At 44.0% G+C, this 24,360-nt stretch overlaps 2 protein-coding genes across 4 annotated transcripts in view; both read right to left on the bottom strand.

Annotated features, from left to right (window-relative positions):
* The window catches only part of MTERF4 (mitochondrial transcription termination factor 4), a 213,685-nt gene that overhangs the window by 60,285 nt on the left and 129,040 nt on the right, over positions 1-24,360 (bottom strand). The window lies entirely within an intron of this gene.
* Positions 1-24,360, bottom strand: part of PASK (PAS domain containing serine/threonine kinase) — a 101,691-nt gene that overhangs the window by 20,667 nt on the left and 56,664 nt on the right. For all 3 annotated transcript variants that reach the window (XM_040348900.1, XM_040348901.1, XM_040348899.1), the window contains exons 9-14: positions 21,344-21,449; positions 17,975-19,014; positions 15,717-15,895; positions 11,990-12,157; positions 11,328-11,453; positions 10,928-11,062 (exon numbers count right to left, since the gene is read on the bottom strand). In XM_040348900.1, the coding sequence (XP_040204834.1) occupies positions 10,928-11,062; positions 11,328-11,453; positions 11,990-12,157; positions 15,717-15,895; positions 17,975-19,014; positions 21,344-21,449 (1,754 nt within the window). The remainder of the gene's footprint in view (positions 1-10,927; positions 11,063-11,327; positions 11,454-11,989; positions 12,158-15,716; positions 15,896-17,974; positions 19,015-21,343; positions 21,450-24,360) is intronic.

Below are 24,360 nucleotides of genomic sequence, written 5' to 3'. Positions count from 1 at the left end.
TCAGACACGGAGCTGTGCTTCGGCCCCACCCCCTCTCTCCTAACTGGATAACTGACTTTGATTGACCTGCTGCCGATGCTGTGTCTCAGTCAATCAGGAGGGAGAGTCCCGGACTGCCAAGGGATTTGTGGACATCGCTGGATAGAGATGGGGCGCAGGTAAGTATTAGGGGGGCTGCTGAACACAGACAGCTTTTTATCTTAATGCATTAAACTAAAAAAAAAAAAAAAAAAAAAAAAAACCTCCTGATTTAACAACCCCTTTGAAGTCAACAGGGGATGAACGACTTTTCTTAGTGTCAAATTTCCCGTAAACAGGGAATTTACCCCACAGTTTATTTGAACTATGTACAAAAGGCCTCCAAGTTGGCATATTGCATGGAATTTTGCAAAAAATTACAGCGTTACCGTTTAACCACTTCCTTACTGGGCACTTAAACCCCCTTCCTGCCCAGAGGACTTTTTGCGATTCGGCACTGCGTCGCTTTAACTGACAATTGCGCGGTCGTGCGACGTGGCTCCCAAACAAAATTGACGTCCTTTTTTTCCCCACAAATAGAGCTTTCTTTTGGTGGTATTTGATCACCTCTGCGTTTTTTTATTTTTTGCGCTATAAACAAAAATAGAGCGTCAATTTTGAAAAAAAAAATAAAAATGTTTTAATTGTTGCTGTAATAAATGGCTCAATTTAAAAAAAAAAAAACATTTTTTATCCTCAGTCTAGGCCGATACGTATTCTACATATTTTTAGTAAAAAAAAAAAAAATCGCAATAAGCGACTGGTTTGCGCAAAAGTTATAGCGCCTACAAAATAAGGGACAGAATTATTATTTTTTTATTATAATTTTTTTTTACTAGTAATGGCGGCGATCTGCGATTTTTATTGCGACTGCGACATTATGGCGGACACATCGGACACATTTTTGGCGCCATTCACATTTATACTGCAATCAGTGCTATAAATATGCACCAATTACTGTATAAATGTGACTGGCAGGGAAGGGGTTAACACTAGGTGAGGAAGGGGTTAAATGTGTACCCTAATTAGTGTTCTAACTGTGTGGGGGGAGGGGGGTGACTGGGGGAGGTGACCGATCTGTGTCTCTATGTACAAGAGACACAGATCCGTCTCCTCTCTCCCCTGACAGCACCGCTGTCTGCGAGAGCCGGGAATGAGAGATGATCTCATATGTAAACATATGAGATCATCTCTCATTGGCCGCACAGATCGCCTAGGAAACGGCCGCTCCGATTGGCCGTTCACGGCGATCTGTGACTGGCTGTGTCCAAGGGACACGGCCAGTACAGAAGTTCCCCGCTGCGCGCTCGGGAGCGCGCGCGGGGAACGCGGAAATGAGCTGCCGTCAATTGACGGCGGCTCAGAGATTTAGAACCACCCTGCGGCCGTCAATAGTCGTACGGCCGTAGGGAAGTGGTTAAAAAGCTATGGATCACGTAGGTCTTAAAACGGGACCAAGAACAGAGTTTGTCCAAAAAACATTCCAATAAACAAAGTGAAAAATAATAACTATATCCAGATACAACTAGGTTGTAAGACAACACTGTGATATTAGTACAGCCAACCACAATGAGTACAAAAAAAGTACAAAAAGAGGGGGACATCTCTCAAGTGGCCTTACTATTGAGAAAAAAAACAAAAAACTCTTACTGTCGTTTGATGTAAAGCAGTGGTTCTCAACCTTTCTAGTGCAGTGACCCCTTGATAAAATTTCCCAAGTTGTGGGGACCCCCAACAGTAAAATTATTTTCATAGCGTGGGTGGTCAGCACCTAAGCCAAGACAAGTAATTTGTGCCTTAACCCACGGACATTGAGAGATCCCTGTGTCCTTTCCACTCGTATAGTCTTAAAACCCCCTATGGTACATTTTAGGATATACCACTCTGTCTCTTTGTTCTCCTTTTTTTCCCTTTTATCTCTCTATCCTAATTTCTTGCTTTTTTCCCCATCCTTCTCTCTAGCCATCTTTCTTGTTCTCTTATTCTTTCTCCCCCTTTTTCTTTGTTCCTCCCCCTCTTTTTTCATGTATTCTTTATTCCTTCTCTTACTCCTTGGTGGGGGGTGGGGGAATGGGATTAGTGACAGTGCAGGGAGGGTGGGTTCAGTGGCAGTGCAAGGAGTGGGTGGGATTAGTGACAGTGAAGGGGGGGGGGGGGGTTCTGATCAGCCAACTTTGGTGCTCTTGATCAAGGTAATCTGCTGATCTTAGAACTGTAGTGGGGACTTTTAATGGCAACTATAATCACAGCTAGTGTTACTCACTGTGTCTCCGACTTTGTAGTGTCCCTCAGCAGTGACACCTATGCCGAAATCAGGAGATAGGGTCTCCTCCAGCCCCTCCCACTTCACATTACTCACCAGTCAGCTCACCTCTAGTCTCTGCCCCCCAGCCATGCCGTGAACTCAATGGGCGGCTGCAAAGAGGCCAAGTGGGCGGCCTCGGGCTCCAGGAACAGTCCAGCTGGATGGCCACAAAAAGGCTGGGAGAGCCTGTGGGCTTCAGGAACAGCCCAGGATTCGGGGACCCCTGGCAAATCGTCATTCGACCCCCAGGTTGAGAACCACTGATGTAAAGGGTCCCCATAGGTGTTGCATCTGCCTAGGGTGGTGTGGTGTCTACCAATATGCACACATAGTGTTATCTTACAACCTAGATGTATCTGGAAGTTTTTTTGGACAAACTCTGTTCTTGGTCCCGTTTTAAGACATAGGTAGTCCTAGTTGGTGGGCACCTTCTGTCCTGCACCTGGGAGGTGATGTGGACAAACCCATGAACAGTCATATAGTTTGCATATATGTGAGTAACACTTTGTTATTATGTCTGATGGTTGTGATAATCAACTATGTAAACAGGAGATTATTGGAAACGCATCAGATCCCTTAATATAAAATGGTAACTGAACCTTGGAGCGATGTACAGTTGTGTGGTTTTTGTTATTACCACTAGCAAACAAATTTGTATACATTATATACTGCTATTGATGATTTAAAAACATGTTTGAGCCTTATGGAGGTCTTGTTTAATCAGGTCGAATAAAATGTATACTTTTGTAAAATAAACTGCTTTAATATATTGGCTGCTGTTCTAAAGTCCCCCCCCCCCCCCAAAAAAAAAAAAGAAAGCAAGAAAGAGGAATGATGGGATGGGAACATTATAAATGGATGATGGCAACTTCTGCCCCAACACTAATTGAAAGATTTTCTATGTATGTGGCGAGTCCCTGAGGCCAGTCGGATATTCAGTTAGGAGGTCCTGAGCTAGATATGACTTGGATCTTTTTAGCCGACAGCTTTAATATATGGACCCAAGAGAATAATGTATCCTAGTTATATATTTGTACTTACAATGACTCGTACTTGTATGTTTGTTTTTACGGCAATAACAAATATTGTTTTTGATTATATTGTATTCTTATTTGAAAATGTTAATAAAAATATTGGAAACTAAAGATTTTCTATGGTAGGTAGGTATTCTTACCTCCGATGACATCCTTGAAGAGGGTGCCCCATCCAAAGAGGTGCGGCCCTTTGAAAGGCATCTACAGAAGAATCTTTTTTGCATACCCTTAGGCCCCATACACACACGAGAGGATTATCCGCTGGAAACGGTCCTCCGGACCGTTCTCGCAGATAAATCCTCTGGCGGATTTTGATCTGATGGTTGTACTAACCATCAGATCGAAATCCGCGCGGAATCCATCCGCGATGACGTGTCGCGCCGTTGCCGCAATGATGACGCGGCGACGTGCGCGACGCTGGAAGGTAAAGACTTCCCACGCATGCGTCAAATCATTACGATGCATGCGAGGGAGGGGATCGGACGGATTGATCCGGTGAGTCTGTACAGACCACCGGATCAATCCGCTGGACAGGATTCCAGCGGATAGATTTCTTAGCATGCCAAGAAATTTTTATCTGCTGGAAATCCATCGGCCTGAAAAAAAAGGATTTTTGTACTCACCGTAAAATCCATTTCTCTGAGTTCATAGACGGACACAGCCTTCATTGACCTTAGGGTTATGCTTCTTCCTACCAGGAGATTTAGGCAGAATTCTACAGCACTTAAGGTGTTAAAAACTTTCCTTCATGCTGCTCCTCCCAGGGGGCGTGGCTCCCCCAGGCATAACCCACACCCTGCTTTAGCAGCCTCAGTTCGTAACAAGCAGTACAAACAAAGGAGGGGTGGGTGCTGTGTCCGTCTATGAACTCAGAGAAATGGATTTTACGGTGAGTACAAAAATCCTTTTTTCTCTTTCGTTCATAGACGGACACAGCCTTCATTGACCTTAGGGACGTCCCCAAGCAGTGTCAAAAAAATTCGAGGGGTGGGAAAAATAACACAGCAAAAACAGGTTACACCCCAAACAAAAACCGGAGTTACTCAACGGAGGAACTCCAACCTTAAACTGCCGCCTGTAACACCCTGCGGCCAATGGAGGGATCCGAAGATGCACTCACATCCACCATATAAAACTTTGAAAAAGCGTGGACCGACGACCAGGTCGCAGCCTTACACACCAGTAACACAGAGGCTTGGTGTCGGAAAGCCCAAGAGGCCCCGATCGCCCTGGTCGAATGCGCCATGACCCGAAAGGGGGGCGCCCGCCCTTCAGGGCATAGGCCTGAAGCACAATCCGTCGGATCCACCTGGAAATGGTGGCCGACGAAACTGCCAGGCCCTTACTGGGACCGGACACAGACACGAACAGCAAGTCCGACATCCGGAACGGAGCTGTCGCCGACAAGTAAACTCGAAGGGCCCGAACCACATCCAAAGAATGTAAAGTGGCCTCCTTCGGGTTCTTCGGCTGAGGACACAAGGATGGAAGAACAATGTCCACATCCAAGTGAAAAGCCGAAACGACCTTAGGGAGAAAAACGGCTGCGGCCGCAGCACCACCTCATCCTTACGGATGACCAAGCAGGGAGCCTTGCAAGACAAGGCCACCAGAACAGACAGACACCCGTCTGATCGAGGTAATTGCTACCAGAAATAAAATCACCTTTTGTGACAATAAAACAAAAAACCTCCCGAATGTCCTCAAAGGGAGCATCCCGAAGCACTGAAAGGACTAAATTCAAGTCCCATGGAGGTAATGGAGGGCGCACCGGAGGGGCCACCTGCCAGACCCCCTGACCCAACGCACGCACCCAGGAGTGCTATGCCAAGGGTCGCTGCAAGTAAAAAACAGCCAGAGCAGAAATCTGGCTCCTAACCGTACGTAAGGCGAGAGCCTGAACCACTCCCTGCTGCAAAGACAGCAGAATCCTGTACACAACGCATGTACAAGAGTGCCAGTTCATCTCCCCACACACAGAGAAGTAGGCCTTCCATGTATGAGGAAAAAAACCTACGTGAGGTAGACCTCTGTGCAGGCAGCACGGTAGAGACCACCGAGCCCAATAGGCCTCGGTCCTTAAGCCCCTGGCTCTCAACAGCCACGCCGCTAAGGCCGGTGGCTGTGAAACAGGGTGGAAGATTGGACCCTGTAACAGAAAATCAATTCCCAGGGGAAGACGCTAGGGGGCGTCTGCCAGCAGACGCACCTGGTCCACGTACCAGAAGCGACGCGGCCAATCTGGGGCAATCAGGACCGATAGAATCCCTACAGCTTCTACTCTGCGCAGCAGGCGAGGAAGAAGCTTCCGAGGAGGGAAGGTGTAAAGTAGGCGACAGCGACCCCAAGGAGCCACCAACGCGCCTGACGCGTCCGCCCACGGGTCCTTAAACCTGGCCACGAACCGTGGCACCTACCGATATAGAGACGGGACGCTAGAAGGTCCACGTCCGGAGTGCCCCACTTTCGGCACAGACCCCGAAACACCTGCGGGTGGAGAGACCACTCTCCTTGGCCCAGTGCAGTGCGACTTAGGTAGTCGGCTAGCCAATTCCGTATTCCCGGAATGTACCCGGCCGATAGAGCCGGAACGGACCCTTCGGCCCACCGAAAGGATGCGCGCGACCCCCGTCGCTGCAACAGAACTCCGTGTGCCTCCCTGATGATCAACCTACGCCACGGACGTGGTGTTATCGGACAGGATCCTGACCGGTCGGCCCTGTAGATCCAGGGACCACCTGGTAAGGCAAAGCTTGATTGCTCGGAGCTCCAGAACGTTGATCAGTAGGCAGGACTCCACCTGAGTCCAGTGCCCCTGGGCTGACTGGGTGCCCCAAGCGCCCCTCCCCAACCGGAGAGGCTGGCATCCGTCGTGACCACTGTCCAGTGGCCTGCAGAAAAATGACTTTCCGGCCCGAAGCACCGGAAACGCCAGCCACCATACCAGGGGAGACATGATCAGATGACTCAACTGAATCTGGTAATCCAGAGATGACGGAAGCTAGTCCCATCGTGACAGCAGTTCCCTCCGTAGTACCCTGGCGTGGAATTGGGCATACGGAACCGCCTCGAAAGAGGCTACCAACTGACCCAGAACCTTCCTGCAGAATCGCAGAGATGACCGCTTCTGGGTCGGCAACTGCTGCACAGCAGATAGCAGAGTCTGAAGTTTTTCCGCTAGGAGAAAAACACTCCCGCCCCGGAGGAAACCAGGACCAGTCTCAGGTATCCCTGAGACGGAATCAACCCTGATTTCAGGACAATCCAGAAACCAGCCGAACACTCGGAGAGCCTGACACGTGATAGACACGGCTCCACCAATGCAGAGCTCGAAGAAGCTCGTAGGAGAATGTCGTCCAGACATCCCATGATAACAAACCCCCGCTGTCACAGCCGGGCCAGTATCGGTACGAGCACCTTGGCGAAAACCCGCCGAATGGGAAGGACACCATTGAAAATGGTCCCCCCCGACCGCAAAGCACAGAATCTCTGATGGTTTGAGGATATGCAGGTACACGTTCATGACATCCAAGGATGCCAGAAAAACCTGACAAAACAAAACGAGGGACTTGAGGCCCAGGATCGACCGGGCCCCATCCTCCATGGGGACACAAACGGAATGGAGTAAAACCCCGAGACCGTTCCAACGAGGGAACTGGCACAATCACTCCCCTGACCAGAAGATCCTGGACAGCCCCTGACGGAGTCAACCGGCGAACCGGAGGAGGCCAGAAGCCGGAGGGAAAAAACCTGTTTTGCAGACAAGAGAGAAACTCAATCTTGTACCCCAAGGAAAACACTTCGCAATGCGAAGCCAGTCTCCCACCCGAGACACGGGCGGGAGCAGACCTTCAGGCGGAAGCAGGTATGTCCGCAGACTTGTTAGGCATGCGGTATCCGGTGCGCTGCTACCCCGCAGCGGGGATTCAAGCACCATGTAGACCTACCCCCACCGCACAGGGCGAGCGAAAAAACGCTCGGAGGTAGGCAAGGAGGGTCCTTGCACAGGGCGAGGTCCCTAGCCCTTCCCAAACCGTGGGAACAGCATGCGCTTACCACCTGTGGCATCCTCAATGATGCCAGTCAGGGAAGACCCAAAAGGACCGTTCACCCTTAACGGTGATCACCAAGGCCACCTTAGAGGTCCTTCTTCCAGCTCCTGCAGCAGGAGCTTCGCCCTTTTAGTCGGGGCCTGCCAGGGCCCCGGATAGAGCCGGCCTCACCGCCGAACCCACCACCGTGAATAGGGAGCGGGCCACGGCCTCCACTCTCCTATCAGCGGGATCCTGAAATGCAGGAGCCCCTTCCACAGGCAATGTGGTGGCCTTGCGCAGTCTGGACACAGGGGGTCCACTGGCGGAGGAGAGACCTACTTTTTTTTTTTTTTTTTTTTTTTTTTTTAAAGCCCCCCTCAAGGGGGTAACGGGTTGCAAAGTTTTTTTGACAAACTTTTTGCGGTGCATCCCATTCCTTGTATAACATATAGTCCAAATAAGGAACACAAGGAAACACTTCAGCGATGCGTGGTAGTCTGCTGGTACTGACACGGAGGTGTCTCCGCCACATCCTCAATTTTTAGAGCCTCACGCACCGCAGAAACAAGAGCTCCAACAAATTCTTGCCAGCAACTGACTGCAGCAGAGTCATCCTCACTATCCATAAGGGTTAAAACCCGCTGCCTCTGACATAACAGAACCAGAAAAAAACAGCGATTCTGTGTCATCCCCAGAAGCAGGCTTCAGGGAGGGGGCGCTTTTTTACCCCCCATCCGGGCACTAGCTGCTTCAAACCTGGCAAGAAACCCAGGACAGCCAACATAACAGATGTGGCAGGGGGAGGGGCGTTAAGGGTTAACTCAGGCATAGCTTGAGTTCCATAGTGTCAGCGCTGAGTCACCCACCCTGCAAGGCAGGACAAAAAAACCCCACTGGTCACCTCCTTGCTGCTATTGCAGAGCATGGGGGCCCCCGGTATTCACCACCCCACCCAGCTGCAGAGGGAGCTGAAAAAACCTCAGGTGTGCTGACTGTGATGTGTATTCACCTCATGGAAGATTCACAGCACTAAAACTGTAACAGCACTAAAACTGACCAGAGGCTGTGCCGAGTCATCTCAGGGAAGAATCACATCGTTACCAAGGAGATTTCCAAGACGGCCGCTGTCTGAGGTAAAAATTACCTCATAGAACACAGCAGCACTGACTGCTTTGTTACCTCAGAAAAGAATCACAGCGTTACCAAGGAGATTTCCAAGACGGCCGCTGTCTGAGGTAAAAATTACCTCATAGAACACAGCAGCACTGACTGCTTTGTCTGTTACCTCAGAAAAGAATCACAGCGTTACCAAGGAGATTTCCAAGACGGCCGCTGTCTGAGGTAAAAATTACCTCATAGAACACAGCAGCCCTGACTGCTTTGTCTGTTACCTCAGAAAAGAATCACAGCGTTACCAAGGAGATTTCCAAGACGGCCACTGTCTGAGGTAAAAATTACCTCATAGAACACAGCAGCACACAGCAGCACCCCCCAGAGTAACAACACAGTCCCCCTAACAACACACGGGCCCCGGTGGTAACAAAGAAAACCCAGGAGGCCCCCCTTCACAGCCACTACCCAGTCAGGGGAAGGAGGGAGAGGAAGGGGAGAGAGGAAAGCAGGGCGGACCCTCAGTCGACCTCCCCAGGGAAACCACCAGCCAGACCACTTACCTGAGTAAGGGGCCACTACTTACCTGTCCTGCGACTACCCGGCTGGAGGTATCCCAGACAGAACCAACGTCCGTAAACGGCATGGCTGTCGGCCAGACACACTGTGACAAAGCCATAGAGACCGGTCATATGTGTGCCCTAGAACCAAAGTTCCCCGGCCGCCCCTGGAGCAATGGGGCCTGTCGTGGACGTCCCAAAGCTGAGCTGAGGGCCGGCACACGCTCGAAGGCCGAACATGGGGGGACTACAAGGGTCGAGGACCCAGCCTGTCACCCAGTCGGCTGTTGATAGAAGAATCGCAGGATTCAAAAATGCAGGAACAAAATAATAAAAAAAGCGAGAAAAAAATCGCCAGAAAAAAACTCCAGAGTCCAGGAACTCCAGAGATAGCCTTGACCTCCTGTCGTTAGGCAGAAAACAAACTGAGGCTGCTAAAGCAGGGTGTGGGTTATGCCTGGGGGAGCCACGCCCCCTGGGAGGAGCAGCATGAAGGAAAGTTTTTAACACCTTAAGTGCTGTAGAATTCTGCCTAAATCTCCTGGTAGGAAGAAGCATAACCCTAAGGTCAATGAAGGCTGTGTCCGTCTATGAACGAAAGAGAAATATCCGCGGATAAATATCCGCTGGGCCGTACACACCACAGGATCTATCCGCTGGAACTGATCCGCGGATAAATACCAGCGGATAGATCCTCTCGTGTGTACGGGGCCTTACACAGCCCAGCATTTCAGACCCAAGGTATCTGTCACATGTTCACTGACAGGAGACTTATACAGGAAGATGGGAGTTATATACTAACTTGTCAACACAATAGCTTGGGGCCATTGGCATGAGCTCTAAATAATATACAGATAGGGGTTGCACTTGGGGAGAAACTGGATCTTTTTCTTATAACTCAAATCCATTTCCCTAAAGTTTGACAAGCTAGTATAACAGTCAACCCAGGTTACAATGCATCGTCAGCTAGAGAAGACAAGGTTTTAGAAAGAGAGAATCTCTAATCAAACAGGTCATTAAAAGAAAAAGTATAGAGTATGGAAAATAAAAAGAAACATCCGTGCTCACCGTGGCAAAAGCTGCCCCCCCTTAGTTCTAAGACTCAGAACTGAGCAGTCAGGTGACTGCTGATCACTCAGTTATTGGTCTTCTCAGAGCAGTTAGAAATGACTGTCAGTACTGTTAGTCAGTCCACTGGAGCACCATGGTATTTTAAAAACGGGTGCATCCTCTACACAGGGATCGTCAGTGCTGTATAATATGGGATACAGCCAGATTCAAAGTGGGAACAGCCCACTTTTTAATAAAGCACACTCCTAAAATGGGTATAGAGCTGTTAAAACGGTTTATCAGATCTCTGGCAAATCAACAAGTATTTGTATATACTTGCAAGGTTTTTAAAAAGGTATAAACATAGAGAAGTGTGTGTATATATACACACACACACACACACACACACACACACACACTTTATTTTATTTGGCCAAACAAACACTAACTCCCTATGCCTAGAATGTTCTGGTGCTCATTATCTCCCAAGTTCACACATGAGAACTGGATGTTATACTGGCAACTGCATAAACAGTATTTTCCATTTATCCATGTGGCTTCTAAAAACACAAACTGTAAGTGCTAGTTCACACCAGACACAGTTCCGTTTGCTTTTTTTCTGCACAAAATGTGTGCACAGTGTTTTCCACGTATTCCAATGGCTCACATCATGCAGTCAGTTTTTGCACCGGAAACTGTCTGCATGGTGTTAACTAGAGCCATTGGAATACATGGAAAAACTGAGCATGCATTTTTAGTGCAGAAAAAAAGTGCACGGAACTGCATCTGGTGTGAACTGGCCCGTAGTGATCTCACCTGTCGAAAGATATAGCTGGCAAGTGGTTCATCCAAATTTGGCTGATTGTCGATAAAGTCAAAGAGGTCAAGAGCATCGCCATATAGTTCCATCACTAGCTGAAAGAACGTGTCATTCTCAAATACCCCCAGAACCTAGAAAGCAACATAGAAAAGGGTATGATGATGAATATTCTAAAATGTATCAATATAAAAACGGTTTCTACTACTAAGATCCTTCCAATAGAAAATTGAGAAAATTAATCTGTCATCACAGAGTTATGCTAAAAACACAATTTTGTATGATATTTTTGCACATAGCCCTAAAATATAAACTAAATGAGATTGACCATAACATATTACTAATGCTCTAGACATTACAAAAATAGAATGAAAGCTTATTTGTTAACAATATGCTTACCCTGATAATATTAGGGTGCTGTAACCTGGATAAAATAGAAATCTCCTGCGTTACTCTCCCGAGTTCAGGATCCTGCACCCAACAGTCATCGAGCACTCGATCTTTTCGAATAAATTTTACTACAACCTATTTTTAAAGAGGTTGGTAAAAAAATAAAAACACATTACTATGTATGGTCATACTGTACATTTATTTTTTTAATTTAGACAAAATAATGCAGAATGAGGCCCTAGGCTAAGCAGCAGGTCTGCCCCCTCAATGCCTTTGATCAATGTAGATATCCTGTATCGTTTGCATTGTCTGAACTGGCATGACCACTCCCTATTTGACACCAACTGGTTACAAAGCTATCCTACCAAATGCGCTATGCCCCCTATTTGCTAAAAAAAACATAAAAAAGTTGTGGCTGGGACACCCCTTGGGCCTTAGAATTCTGCCTAGTTTACTTGTGGATGAACCAGCCTTGCCCAAGCATGCATGTCATTCAATTTCATATATGCCAACTGCAACCTATTACATACTTGACCTTGGGCAATTATCTCTGTGAGTGCCTTTTCTACTTTTGGTGACAACTATATGAATTGCATGCTTTTGCACTCAAAGAAAAAAAAGACAGCTCAATGCAAAACATCAATAAGGAAAGTCTACATGTAAGAACTGACCTCCTTTGCATCCTCTCGGTGTTTAGCGGACCATACAAAGCCAAAAGCTCCTTTTCCAAGAGGGAAGAGCGTCTCATACTGTTGGTCATACTCGCCATCACAGGCCCCCAGTGTCTGAAGATCCTGGATCTCAGTGCAATGTCCAGCTTCAGCACTGCTGCGGATCAGCTGAGAGATATAACAAGGTTTTGATTATACATATCTAATCTTGAGGTCTTTTAAGATCAACAAACAGATACTACTTTACTTAGGCAGGCCCATACATGGTCGATTTTTGAAAGAAACGCACAAAATTTCTGATTTTGAAAAGAAAAATTATTTCGAAATTTGACCAACTTTTTCCTTAGGGAAAAAGTTGTTGAATAGCAGTACATGTAATAAGAAAAAGGTGCGTAAAACTGCTCTCTCAACTAGGACAATCCTAATAGTAAAGGATTGACTGTGATATTGTTCAAAGATTGCTGAAGCTTTAAATGTGAGACACGCACAAAATAATAGATCCTGTAAAAATAAGCTGCACAATAAAAATTAATCCTAAAATTACAGTGCTGTTAAAAAAAAAATCAATGGCATCCATATAACCCATACATTTGAAATGATGAATACTACAAAAATAGTCAATGTTATTAGAAATGCACCCAGTATCAATTGAACACTGCTGCACCAATCACTGCACAGATGTAAATGAAAAGTCAGTTTGAAAAGAAATCACAATTGGATAGCAAAAAATTGAGTGCTTAAAATGGTGCCCCTGGACGTCATTTGTGACGAAATGGCGTAGGGAGGAGCAGCTTGCTGACGTCACCACAACGTTAACGCAAGGTTAAGTAACGAGCTGTGAGCCGGCCGGCTACACAATATTCACATGCGATTTTTATCTTCATACATTGTAAGTGTATTTCTTTTATTGTTTCAATAAAATCTTTATGCTGGGTTACGCTATGTTGGCTTTCCTTTTCATCTTGCCATGAGTATATCATGATGCCGTGATAAAGACTGAGGACACACCTATTGAAGGAGCGGGGATATCTGACGGAGTTACACAGAGACCCTGGCTGGGGTATAAGCCACCCCTGAATATTGATCTCTTCTTGGGATCTATTCTTCTGGTAAGCGGCAGCTATTTTGGAAGTGGAGGATTCCTTTTCCATCTGATACATAGCACTGTTTCTGGGTGTCTCTTCGTTGGAGGGCACCGATTCTTGTATAGGGGACTTCTGAATTCAAATACATAGGTCTTCTTCTTGAAGAATTACAGGATTTTAAGCACTCAATTTTTTGATCCGATTGTGATTTATTTTCAAACGGACTTTTCATTTACATGTGTGCAGTGATTGGTGCAGCAGTGTTCAATTGATACTGGGTGCACTTCTAATAACATTGACTATATTTTTGTAGTATTCATCATTTCAAATGTATGGGTTATATGGATGCCATTGATTGATTTCAACAGCACTGTAATTTTAGGATTAATTTTTATTGCACAGCTTATTTTTACAGAGTACATGTAATAAGTCTGCTGTGAGTTGAACCAAGCAGTTGTATAATTTGCAGATAAAAAAAATATATAAAAACAAAATATCCAATCTATGTTGATGAAGGAAACACATATGGATCACCATAGATTATAGAATACTCTGCTCCATTCTGCCTGTGGCTGCTTGACCACAGCGATGTAAAAGCAGGAATGATCAGCACACACCCGGTCTTAATAATAGCAATGCAAGGTGTAAAACAGGGGACTCCAAACATCAAAACAAAAGGTCCGGTTTACTGGCCTTTAAACTTTAGGGGGGCTGGGCTGTCACCAGTGGGAATAGAAAATTCCCTGGTATCGGTGGGAGTAAACAATGCCATAGGCTTGGTGAAAAGTCGTAGTAAAAAATATTATGTCATTGGTGTCAATGGGAGGAAGAGTACCCCATCACTGGTGCCAGTGGGAGGAATAGTGCCCCATAATTGGTGTCAGTGGGAGGAATAGTGCCCCATCACTGGTGTCAGTGGGAGGAATAGTGCCCCATAATTGGTGTCAGTGGGAGGAATAGTGCCCCATAATTGGTGTCAGTGGGAGGAATAGTGCCCCATAATTGGTGTCAGTGGGAGGAATAGTGCCCCATAATTGGTGTCAGTGGGAGAATTTGTTTCCCATTTCTGGTAGCAATAGCACCCAGTATCAGTGGAAGGGATAGTGCATGAAGGGCCATATAACAGCCATCACTTTAACCCCCTATATACCTTAAAGTAAACTACATACATACATATATACATACAAATAAAATAAAAAATCAAACAAGGTTATACTGTAGATGTTGGCCATGTATGCAAATATCATTGATATTTTAATTTCTACTCCTTTCAATAACAATAATAATAATAATAATTAAAAGGACATCTGTTACTCCACAAAATGAAATAATAAATAAAATACTTGTAGTAAAGCCTCAGTTCGTACTGAAGTAGCGCAATTTCAAAGCTGCATTCAGTGCGATTTTAAACATGTCAGTCAGTGCAATTTCATGTGCAGCTTGCCGACATCTGTGTAATTTCAAGCACAGATGTCAATGCAAGTTGCACATGAAATCGCCAAAAATAGTGCAGAAACCTTTTTTTAAATTAGTGCCATTCAGAGTCACTCCGATTTGAACAGTTCCATAGGCACAAATAAGGCGCGACTCGTCAAAGGAATTTGAACTGTCAAATTGCATAACAAGTCTCACCGGTGTGACCGGGGGGAAAAGTCAGCTATGTTTTTGTCTTTTTATTTGTACATTTGCAAAATGCACCTTAAAGCACAATTTCTACATTAAAGCTAGCAGATTGTATAGTATATACAGACTTCTAGGGTCATACTTCTGTTTTTAATATTACTTCCTGCATGTCAGTACAGATGGGGTGGGAGCAATCTCCTGAAGGACGAGGGCTGGTGCAGGGTGTGTGCTCATGAGCCAAGCCGATGAACTCCTTTCTGGGTCTTTTTTTTTTTTTTAATGTTCCAAATCTATACATTAGGAATTCATGAACTTATTTATGGAACAAACTGGAGGCGGAGGTAATGCCTTGTTCTAAAATACAAAGAAAGCTTTTTCTTTTCTGCAACAAAAGTACATTAAAATGTTTGTAAAGTCACTGCTCCTGGAATCTCCTATGTTACAGGAAGATATACTGTGCAGTATCCGATTTTTTTTTTTTTAATTATTCAGTCAAATTCTTTCTTTCTTTCACAGTGTGGTCACGTGACCTCCCGATGCTTTCCTTCCCGATCCGAGTACTACATCGGGAGGGGCTGAGATTACACATCAACGTCAGCCGCTAGGAGAGCGGCGGGAGTTCACATGAGCACACAGCGGTGCTCTGAAATAAGGTATTGCGCTGCATAATTTTTGAAACGCAGATACTGCACTGTATATCTTTCCGTATTCCAGGATTTGTAAATTACCGGTAACAGCCACATTGGTGTGAGGGGATGGAGGAGTGGGCTCACACACAGACGTTTTTATGCTGCTGTTGCAGCTGAAAATAATAGAACAAGTAGAATTTAGGTTTGAATGGTATTAGGAAACATTTCCACAGCTTCTAAAGTCTCAATGTGGCTTGCAATTCTTGGCCTATAATGATGTCTTTCTATTTTCTTTGTATACCCAGCAGCATGCCAACTAAACCCATTCCTGTGAGTATCACCAGTAGGAGAGAACAGCAACTAGTACTAGGTCACTGAATTAACACCAACCTCTCCAAGGCTTCGCTCTGACTGCTCCAGCAAAGACTGTGATGAACTCGCCAAACTGGAGAGCAGAAGCTGTGCCCTGGCTATTGCTTCTCTCTGGCTCTGCATCAAATCCTTTGTTACCCAAACATTAAATAAAGGTAATCCGGACGAACGGACAGAATGAACTTCAAACTGAATATCTGTAATAAAAAAAAAAGTAAAATTGAGATTCTAGATTCATTTAAATATAATATTGTGGTCTAAATGCACCATTTCATATTATCTAGTTTCCAACCAATATGGCATCTCTAGGTGTCTCAGATCATGAACAAGATAGCACATTAGATATTGCTAAACCTACAGGTTACTTTAAACAAACTGGAAAAGGCACATCTTCAGTATTCCTTTTGTTTAAATAATAATATATTATATAATATATTATAATAATAATAATAATTTTAAAAAAAAACACTATCCCCTTAAGCCTGGTACACACTACTAGGTCGGAGCCGCTGCACTTACTATGCGATGTTAGTACATTGATCTCCCCTGTCAGAACACAATAGCTCCATGGGGAGATCGCTGTATTAACATTCTACATTGGAGTCCCTATCAGACCTGAAATATAAATTATATATATTATAAATAATCTGCTTCCCCCCTCCCCCCATTGATAAAGTATTCAGACCCCTTTCACTTTTTTCAGTTTTGTTTATGTTGCAGCCTGATACTATAGTTGTTCAAATTATTTATTTCTCATTGATCTACTCTCAGTAGCCCACAATGACAAAGCAAAAACAGAATTTTAGAAATTTTAGTGACGGTTCACACTGCAGAGATGCGGGAACCCTGCAAATCCACTGCGGGTTCCCGCATCGCATGTCTCCCAGCGGCAGTTCACATTGACCAATGCGAACTCCTGGGAGTGTCAATTAAAAGTTAATGACACCCCCAAATAAGTTTGCATATCGCAGTGCGAACTGCAAATTCAGACAGGAATCGGATCGCATGGGTGTTCACACCCATGCGATCCAATTCTGCTGCGGACCAAAAAAGGGTCCCTGTCCAAGCTTGGCCCGAATGCGATGCAAATTCAGCCATTACAATATGTATATCACACATAGAATCACATTTAATGGCGGACATCGCTGTAGTTTGAACTGGCACTCAGAGACTTCTTCCATTTGAGAATTATGAAGACCCCTGTGCTCTTGGGAGCCTTTAGAGCAGCAGCCTTCCCTAGATCAATGCCTTGCAATAATCCAGTCTCTGAGCTCTACAGGCAGTTCCTTTGACCTCATAGCTTTTGCTCCGACACAGTATGCAATGTCAGCTGTGAGGCCTTTTATAGAGAGGTGTGTGCCTTTCCAAATCATGTCCAATCAATGTATGTGTTTTTCTTACAGGTAGACTGCAATCATTGTGGAGATGTTTCTACACCTTAAAAGAAATGGGAGGCACGTGAACTAAATTTCAAGTGTTGTTGCAAAGGGTCTGAATACTTATGCCAATGTGATATTTGAGTTCTTATTTTTAATAAATTGAGACATTCCTAAGATTCTTCACTTTGTCTTAATGGGGTACCAAGTGTAGATTGTGAGAACAATTATTTTAATCAACTATAGTATCGGGCTGCAAAATAACAAAATGTAAAAAGGAAATGGGGTCTGAATACTTTAAGAATGCTATATTATATCAGGGTTCGACGAAACTCGGGCGCCAGGTCGCAATTGCGACTAGAATTAGCGACCTGGCACCTGGGGAAGGAAGCATAGGCTTGCAGAAGGCTGCGGCTTCAATTACCGTCCGGCGTGGCCCAAAGTGATCGTGGGGAGGTGGTGGCGCACGGAGAAACAGGATACCACAGCTCGGCGGGACGGGGGGCGTTTCTGGCTCCTAACTTTTTTTAGCTGGCTCCTAGATTCCAAGCAAATTTGTCAAACCCTGATTATATATATATATATATATATATATATATATATATATATATATATTACACATACACACATTTTATATAAAAATGGACTTTCTGTATTATTTTTCACTTATTCCTACAACAGTCTGTGATTAGGTCTCTCATTTAATTTATGTTCAGCGATTTCATAACTTTCTAATTGTCTGTATAGTATATCCCTTCTGCGCATCCTATATTGCAGAGACCTTGTCTCACCAACGGTGCTCCGTTTTATATTATACATGTAGAAATATCAAGTCAAACTAGCTAATTTTGCTACAAATGTCTGTATGGAAAATAAAATTGAAAAAAAGTACTTTCTTACAGAGTCTGGAGCCATCTTGGTGATGACAGCATCCACTGAAGTTTCCGTCTTTAATTTCACCATTATTAAAGGAGGACGTTCTAAAAAGATCATGGCTGTGGTTTGCAGACTTTAGCACCAAGGAACAGGAAGATCCATTCCTTACAGGGGTAGAAGTAACCTGGGAATATTCTTCTCTAGTAGGCTTTGCTGTTCCATTATGGCTTGAAGGTCTCTCTGGAGATCTGTTGGGTAAGTCAAAGTCTAACCCATCGATATTTTGTTCTGGTTGAGAGTCCGCTGAGAGATGTGTACATAGAGGGCTCTGTAGTGCAGAATACAACGTGTCTGTGTTGGTGGATGGGATAATTTCGTCATACACATCCTCAGCACTGTGCTCAGGACAGGGTGTAGATAAGGGAAGGGATGAATTTTGTGGTGGATGGTCTGCGTTTTTAAAGCAGTTTCTCTTTAAAGATGATTGTTTAGTGGTTACTGGGCTACTGTGACATAATGGGGGATTTGAAATGAGAGGCTTGTTACAAGTCACATCTTGGGCTGTGCAAGTGAAATTATTAGATGCAGGAACATCTATGGATGGTAAAGGTGTGTCATGTTGCAAGTTCTCAGAAGGCTTGGTGCATCTGGAAAGGGTGACTGATGGAAACCTAGAACAGCTGAGTAATGGAGCCACCTGGGCTGTGACTGGGGCAGGATTAGGTGGGGGGTTTATTGACTTAGAGGTGCAGTGCTGACAAGGGCTGTTTCCGTCATGCTCCAAACCAGGGCAGGCATCTGGAGAATGGTTCAGCGACTTTGCATTCATTGCTTTCTTCTGATTGTAAGTTCCAGTTAAGCTCAAGCCTTTCAAACAGTGTGTAAGAGGTTCCATATCCACCTCTGGAAGGAGGTCATGTAGCATGCATTTCCTCACTGCTGGTTCTCTGTCCCACTGTTCATCCTGGGTCGGAGTCCCTGGAGACAGGCAACATGCTGGCATACCCAGACTGCACTGATCCGGAAAGGATGTGGAAGCAAACTGGTGTGGCCCAACAGCTGTCCTAAACAAAGATAAAGCGAGAAGATAAAAATACTAAACAATTATTTATTTCACAATACCTTTTTTGGGAACTGGTGCCAAAACATGAAATCAATCAATAACGTTGTTCAACCTCTCCTGACCGATTTAAACTTGACAGCTAGAAACCAGTGCCAAAAAAAACGTCCGTTTAGCCGCATTTACATGCCGCGTTTGCGTCTAGAAGCATTTGAAAAAAATACTTTTTTTGATTGTTAAAATGAAAAACGTCTGTAAACGAAACGCGTTTAGCTCTTCAACTGCCTCTAAACACAGCTTCTGAACGCATTTTTTTGGGTTCAAGAAAAAGCCTCTATACACAACTACCAATAAGATAACAGAGGAAAGTTCAGGAGCAGTTGAAAAAAATGCCCAACTGCTCCTAAACGTCTGTTTACCAGCACCAGTGTACATGAGGCCTTATCGGTTGTTATGGGAAAGAGGAATGTTATTAGCACACTTCTCATACACAGCAAAACACTGGTTATGATCTCCCTAGGACAGTGCTGGAGAACCTTGGCACCCCAGATGTTTTGGAACTACATTTCCCATGATGCTCATGCACTCTGCAGTGTAGTTGAGCATCATGGGAAATGTAGTACCAAAACATCTGGGGTGCCAACATTCACCATCACTACCCTAGGAGATGATAGGATCTAGTTACATTTAAATGGAACTGGAAAGAATCCTGTGAGAATCATTATCAAGTTTTTAAGGTACAGACTGTATGACCGTCATACTAATTTGGGCTTTACTACTAAACCCAGGACCTGCATTCACTATATCTGATCTCCCATAGTACACAGAACATGGGAATGCAATAGTTTTAGTAAATATAAACTGCTAAATACCTTTTCTCATCAGCAGTTAGAGCAGTCTTGTGACTTCTATCTGTGTCTGGGTAAAGCTTGTAGAAGTTTTTATTATACTCTGACTATCCCTATGAGACTGCAGGACCACCGACCCTCTGTCTGGACAGTGCAGATTGGCCCTGTGCTGATCACATGCACTCTCCCAAGAGGGGACTGTAGAAGAAGGGGGGATTAGAGAAGACAGGATCAAACTGCCTTTTTAAAACACAATGCAGAGGATTAAGCCTTTAGGTTCGACAGTGAGTATAACAAGCATGCTATTCTGCATATACAGACTGATTTTTCTGTTGTGGGTTTGTTAACACTTTAATGAGTGACTAACTCGCACATAAGCATGTAAATGCCTATCCTGCTAACTTGTTCCATGTCTTGCTAGGTAGTGAATGTAGGTTTAGGATCAAATTCTCTGAGCCTGTACCTGTATTAGCAAGGATTATCTTTTGTATTTCTGCCCTCACAAATTTCCTTTAAAATGTCCTTAAACCTGTCTTGCTAAAACCACCATTGTTGTATGCATACAAAACGAGTTCACCGAGCCATGGAGCGTCTTGGTTCAAAGGCCAAGTTCACCTTTGAAACATCCTACGTGTTGCACCCATATTTGGGAAGGAACATGCAAAATGTTCCAGCTCCTGCCTCCTCTTCTCCCCGCTCCCCCCCCCACAGTGGGTGGGGCTCACTGACACAATTTCTGTGAATGAATGACAAGTACCATCATCCATCATGGCTAACGGCTCGTAGTTCTCAATGAACTGAGAGGTAGCTGGTGAGCACTCTCGTAGTTCATTGATTCTTCCTGCAGTTCAGTATCTGCCTGCCTGTATTGGAGGTACAGCCAGTCAGTGTCCTGAGAGTCTGCAGGATCCTGGCATTGTACCCCCTGTCTGTTAATCGCACGTGCAATACTTTATGGGCTTCAGTGTAAAAAATAAATAAACCACAGGTAGATTTGAATGTGCCTAGACTTTAGAATGAGATACAACAAAAGTGAAAATTCACTTTGCAATAAAACACTCAATCATGTGCAAGGAACATTTTTAATTATATATATATATATATATATATATATATATTTGCTCACCGATAATTATATTACTGAAGAGAGCACAACTTTACCTTATTTGCCAAGGCAAGTGCAAGTTCACTATGCAACGAGAAAATACACTTGGCTTAATGAATGAGATGAAGTTGTGCTGATGTCAACCACCCAATCATGTGCAAGCAAAATTCCTTTTTTTTTTTTTAAAGTTCCTTGCACAATTGGCCATAGTTTGCAAAGTGAATTATTCCTTTGTTTCACCTCATTTACAAAGCTAAATAAAAATACACTTTGCAAAGTAAAAATTCACTCTGAAAGTGAGCATGCACTACTCCCATAGTAAATGAATTTCATTATATTTTTTATAAGATGTTATGTTTAGTTGTAATAAAACACGATACCCTGTAGACTGAGGAGATGAGGGGCTCACTACAATACGACAAGCAGGATGCTGAACTCCTTCCAAAGGATCATCAGATTTGCATCTCTGTACAGATGTCTCTGCAGCTGACAATAGAAGAAGACACAAATAAAAATATGTTTCATATCATGGCCCTAAATCGCAGAAAACAATTAGCATCAACCTCATTATCTGCCGTAGCCCATTTAAGATTAGGTTTGTTTCAACAGGTAACAGCACTGGTACACTGAACACTTTGTTATAACCAGAAAATGATTACCCATTTGTTGGTCATTCCTACCATCCAGTGGACAAAATACATGACGGCGGGGCAAGCTGGGAGTTGTAGTTACACGAAAGCGGCAGAGATCAGAGGGACACAGTTGGTAATTTCTGCACTGGATACATTGGAGGACACAGAACTCTCTTCTTCATGTGTGGATATAGCTGGAGCCTCTAGGGCAGCTTTTGGCAACCTTTTCAACACAGGAACCCTTGGAATAACTCAGGGAATCTCAGGGAGCCCCTGCTACAAAATGACATTGTACTATATCTACAACACATGATACACTAGTGTGATGATCAATGGGAAGAATGATTACACTTGTGGTCATTGGGAGGAATTTGTGTGATCAATGTACCAATAAAATGCATAAAATCACAATTAATAAAATATAAAACGATATATAGAGATAGATAGATATATAGAGATAGATAGATAGATCGATAGAGAGATAGATATAGAGATATATGTATATCTCAATTCATGCAAGTCCTGATTATTACATAATCATAATTCAAGCCCAAAATAATCTGTGCAAATAAAGTGCCAATCAATATTAAACATATATCCCAACATCAAGTACATGATTATTTAAAGTGCTACGTGCAATCTGATCCACAAACTACAACATCCAAAGACAAAATCTTCATAAAAATTTGCAGAATATCATCCAATCCGGAAGTGCATGTGAAGGACCACCACCAGGGACCCCCAAGAGCATATGCTCACCTTGGAAGTGGGCCCTTATTATAAGTAGGGCTGTGGAGTCGGAGTCGAGGAGTCGGAGGAAATTTGGGTACCTGGAGTCGGAGTCGGCAAACAATGCACCGACTCCGACTCCTACTAAATTTAGATTGGAATAAAAAAATAAAAAAAAAGCAAGTTTAAATGTCCCAATTCACAAAAAGTTATAATTAATGACTTCTCTACTGTAAGAATAAAGACCAATGCATGCAGTGCCTCACGTAACCGCAAAACGAACATGTTAAGTGACCGTGAAGAAGCATGCTTTTCATGTGCTTCACTATATGGCACGCAACGCACAATTAGGAGCTGCAATACTTATACTTTCCATAGTGTTGTGTTCTGCTTTTACAGGGAACGCATGTTAGAGAATCAGTAAGTGTCCAAATAAAAAAATTCCAACAGGAGTTTTATAAAGCACTAAAAGAAGTTGAAAAGTATGATCGCTCATCAAAACTTACTGTTGAAGAAGCCATCCTTGTTTATCCAGAGATCGTTAGTGATGTGGCCAGAATAGTTACTGCAATGCTACCCACCCAAGTCAGTGTCGAAAGATTATTTTCAGCCCTAAAAATAATAAAGTCTGACTTAAGAGCCTCTATGAAAGAGGATCTGGCAGAGGCAATTCTCTTCCTTAGAACTCTACATTGAATTGATTTGCATTTGCTAAGCCTATAACTACATTTCAAGATTAATATAAACCATTTCTAGGTTTTACAGATTTTGTTTTTGGTTCATTATAGATAAGCTTTGTTTTTGTTCTAAAACAACCAAATAATGTGGTTTGTATTTTTGAACTGGTAAAGATCATGTTCCTGATGTTTATGCCTGCTGCTACTATCCAGTCACTTGATTGTTTTCATTGTGTTTGTCTTTTGCTTAAACTGTGCAATACAGTAGACTGTTGGCTTCCCAGCCAGTAGTCCTGTGGTAGGTTGCGTTTCTTTCCCTCAAGGAATGTATAAAATACATTTGCATATTAATACAGAGGAGTCGGAGTCGGGGAGTCGGAGTCGGAGAGTCGGAGTCGGAAGTACATAAAACTGAGGAGTCGGAGTCTGAGTCGGAACATTTATCTACCGACTCCACAGCCCTGATTATAAGGGCCAATAAAAGCTTAGAACAAACAATCCAGGATTTTGGATGGCAGCTGCAGGTGGATATCCAGTACACACGTAAACACTCAGCGGGTGATTGATGCATTCAATGGAACAAGCCGCTTCAAAAGCTAAAGAAAAGCAAAGCCTCACAGTGTACACCGTAAACCTATTTTCACTGATAAAAAGCATAGAAAGAGTAACAGGCAAAAAAGTACCAAGCGGCCACCACCCCCTCACTGTAATCCAGTGTGCATTGAAGCCATGTTTTGAGGAAAACTGCAGAAGCTGGCGGCTCACTCGAGAATACTTCCTCCTGGATTAGTGAAGCCCCATCCTACGAGTTTCATTGCTGTGACATAATCTGGGGCACAGTCAAATACAGCCATGGGGGGGATAGATATAAACAACATATATATCTCCCAGGCTGTGATGGGCCATGCCCCCGATGTCACAAGAACGAAACATGTAGGGCAAAGAGAAAGACACAGCCACATCTAGTGGCTATACCCCTGCACACAATCTAGGTTTCCTGTTACTTGCCAACAACATAAAATAGTATCTATCATAAGGGATTGATTTGTGTCCTCCCAACTGATTCCTAGAGAAGGATTTTTCAAGGATTTTTTTGCAAAACAAATAGGCATTTTGACTTGCCTTTAAATTAGGATACCTTCAGCAAATTGCACATTGGCAAAAATTTGCTAGGCAGCCCCAAGTGTGCACTCATATAACACTGCCCATTTTGCGAGACTTTTTAAGCAAGCATTAAAAGAGTGATCAAAAACAGAGGAGGAGCCTTTTAGATTTTTTTTTACAGGCAAGTAAAAAATTAAATTTTTCTTAATCATAGTACCGGACACAGGACTTATATTTGTAGACCACAGGACATCT

The sequence above is a fragment of the Rana temporaria genome, chromosome 4 (genome assembly GCF_905171775.1).
Source record: "Rana temporaria chromosome 4, aRanTem1.1, whole genome shotgun sequence".
Lineage (NCBI taxonomy): Eukaryota > Metazoa > Chordata > Amphibia > Anura > Ranidae > Rana > Rana temporaria.
Note: the sequence above shows the minus strand (reverse complement) of the source record. Positions and strands in the feature narration are given on the sequence as shown.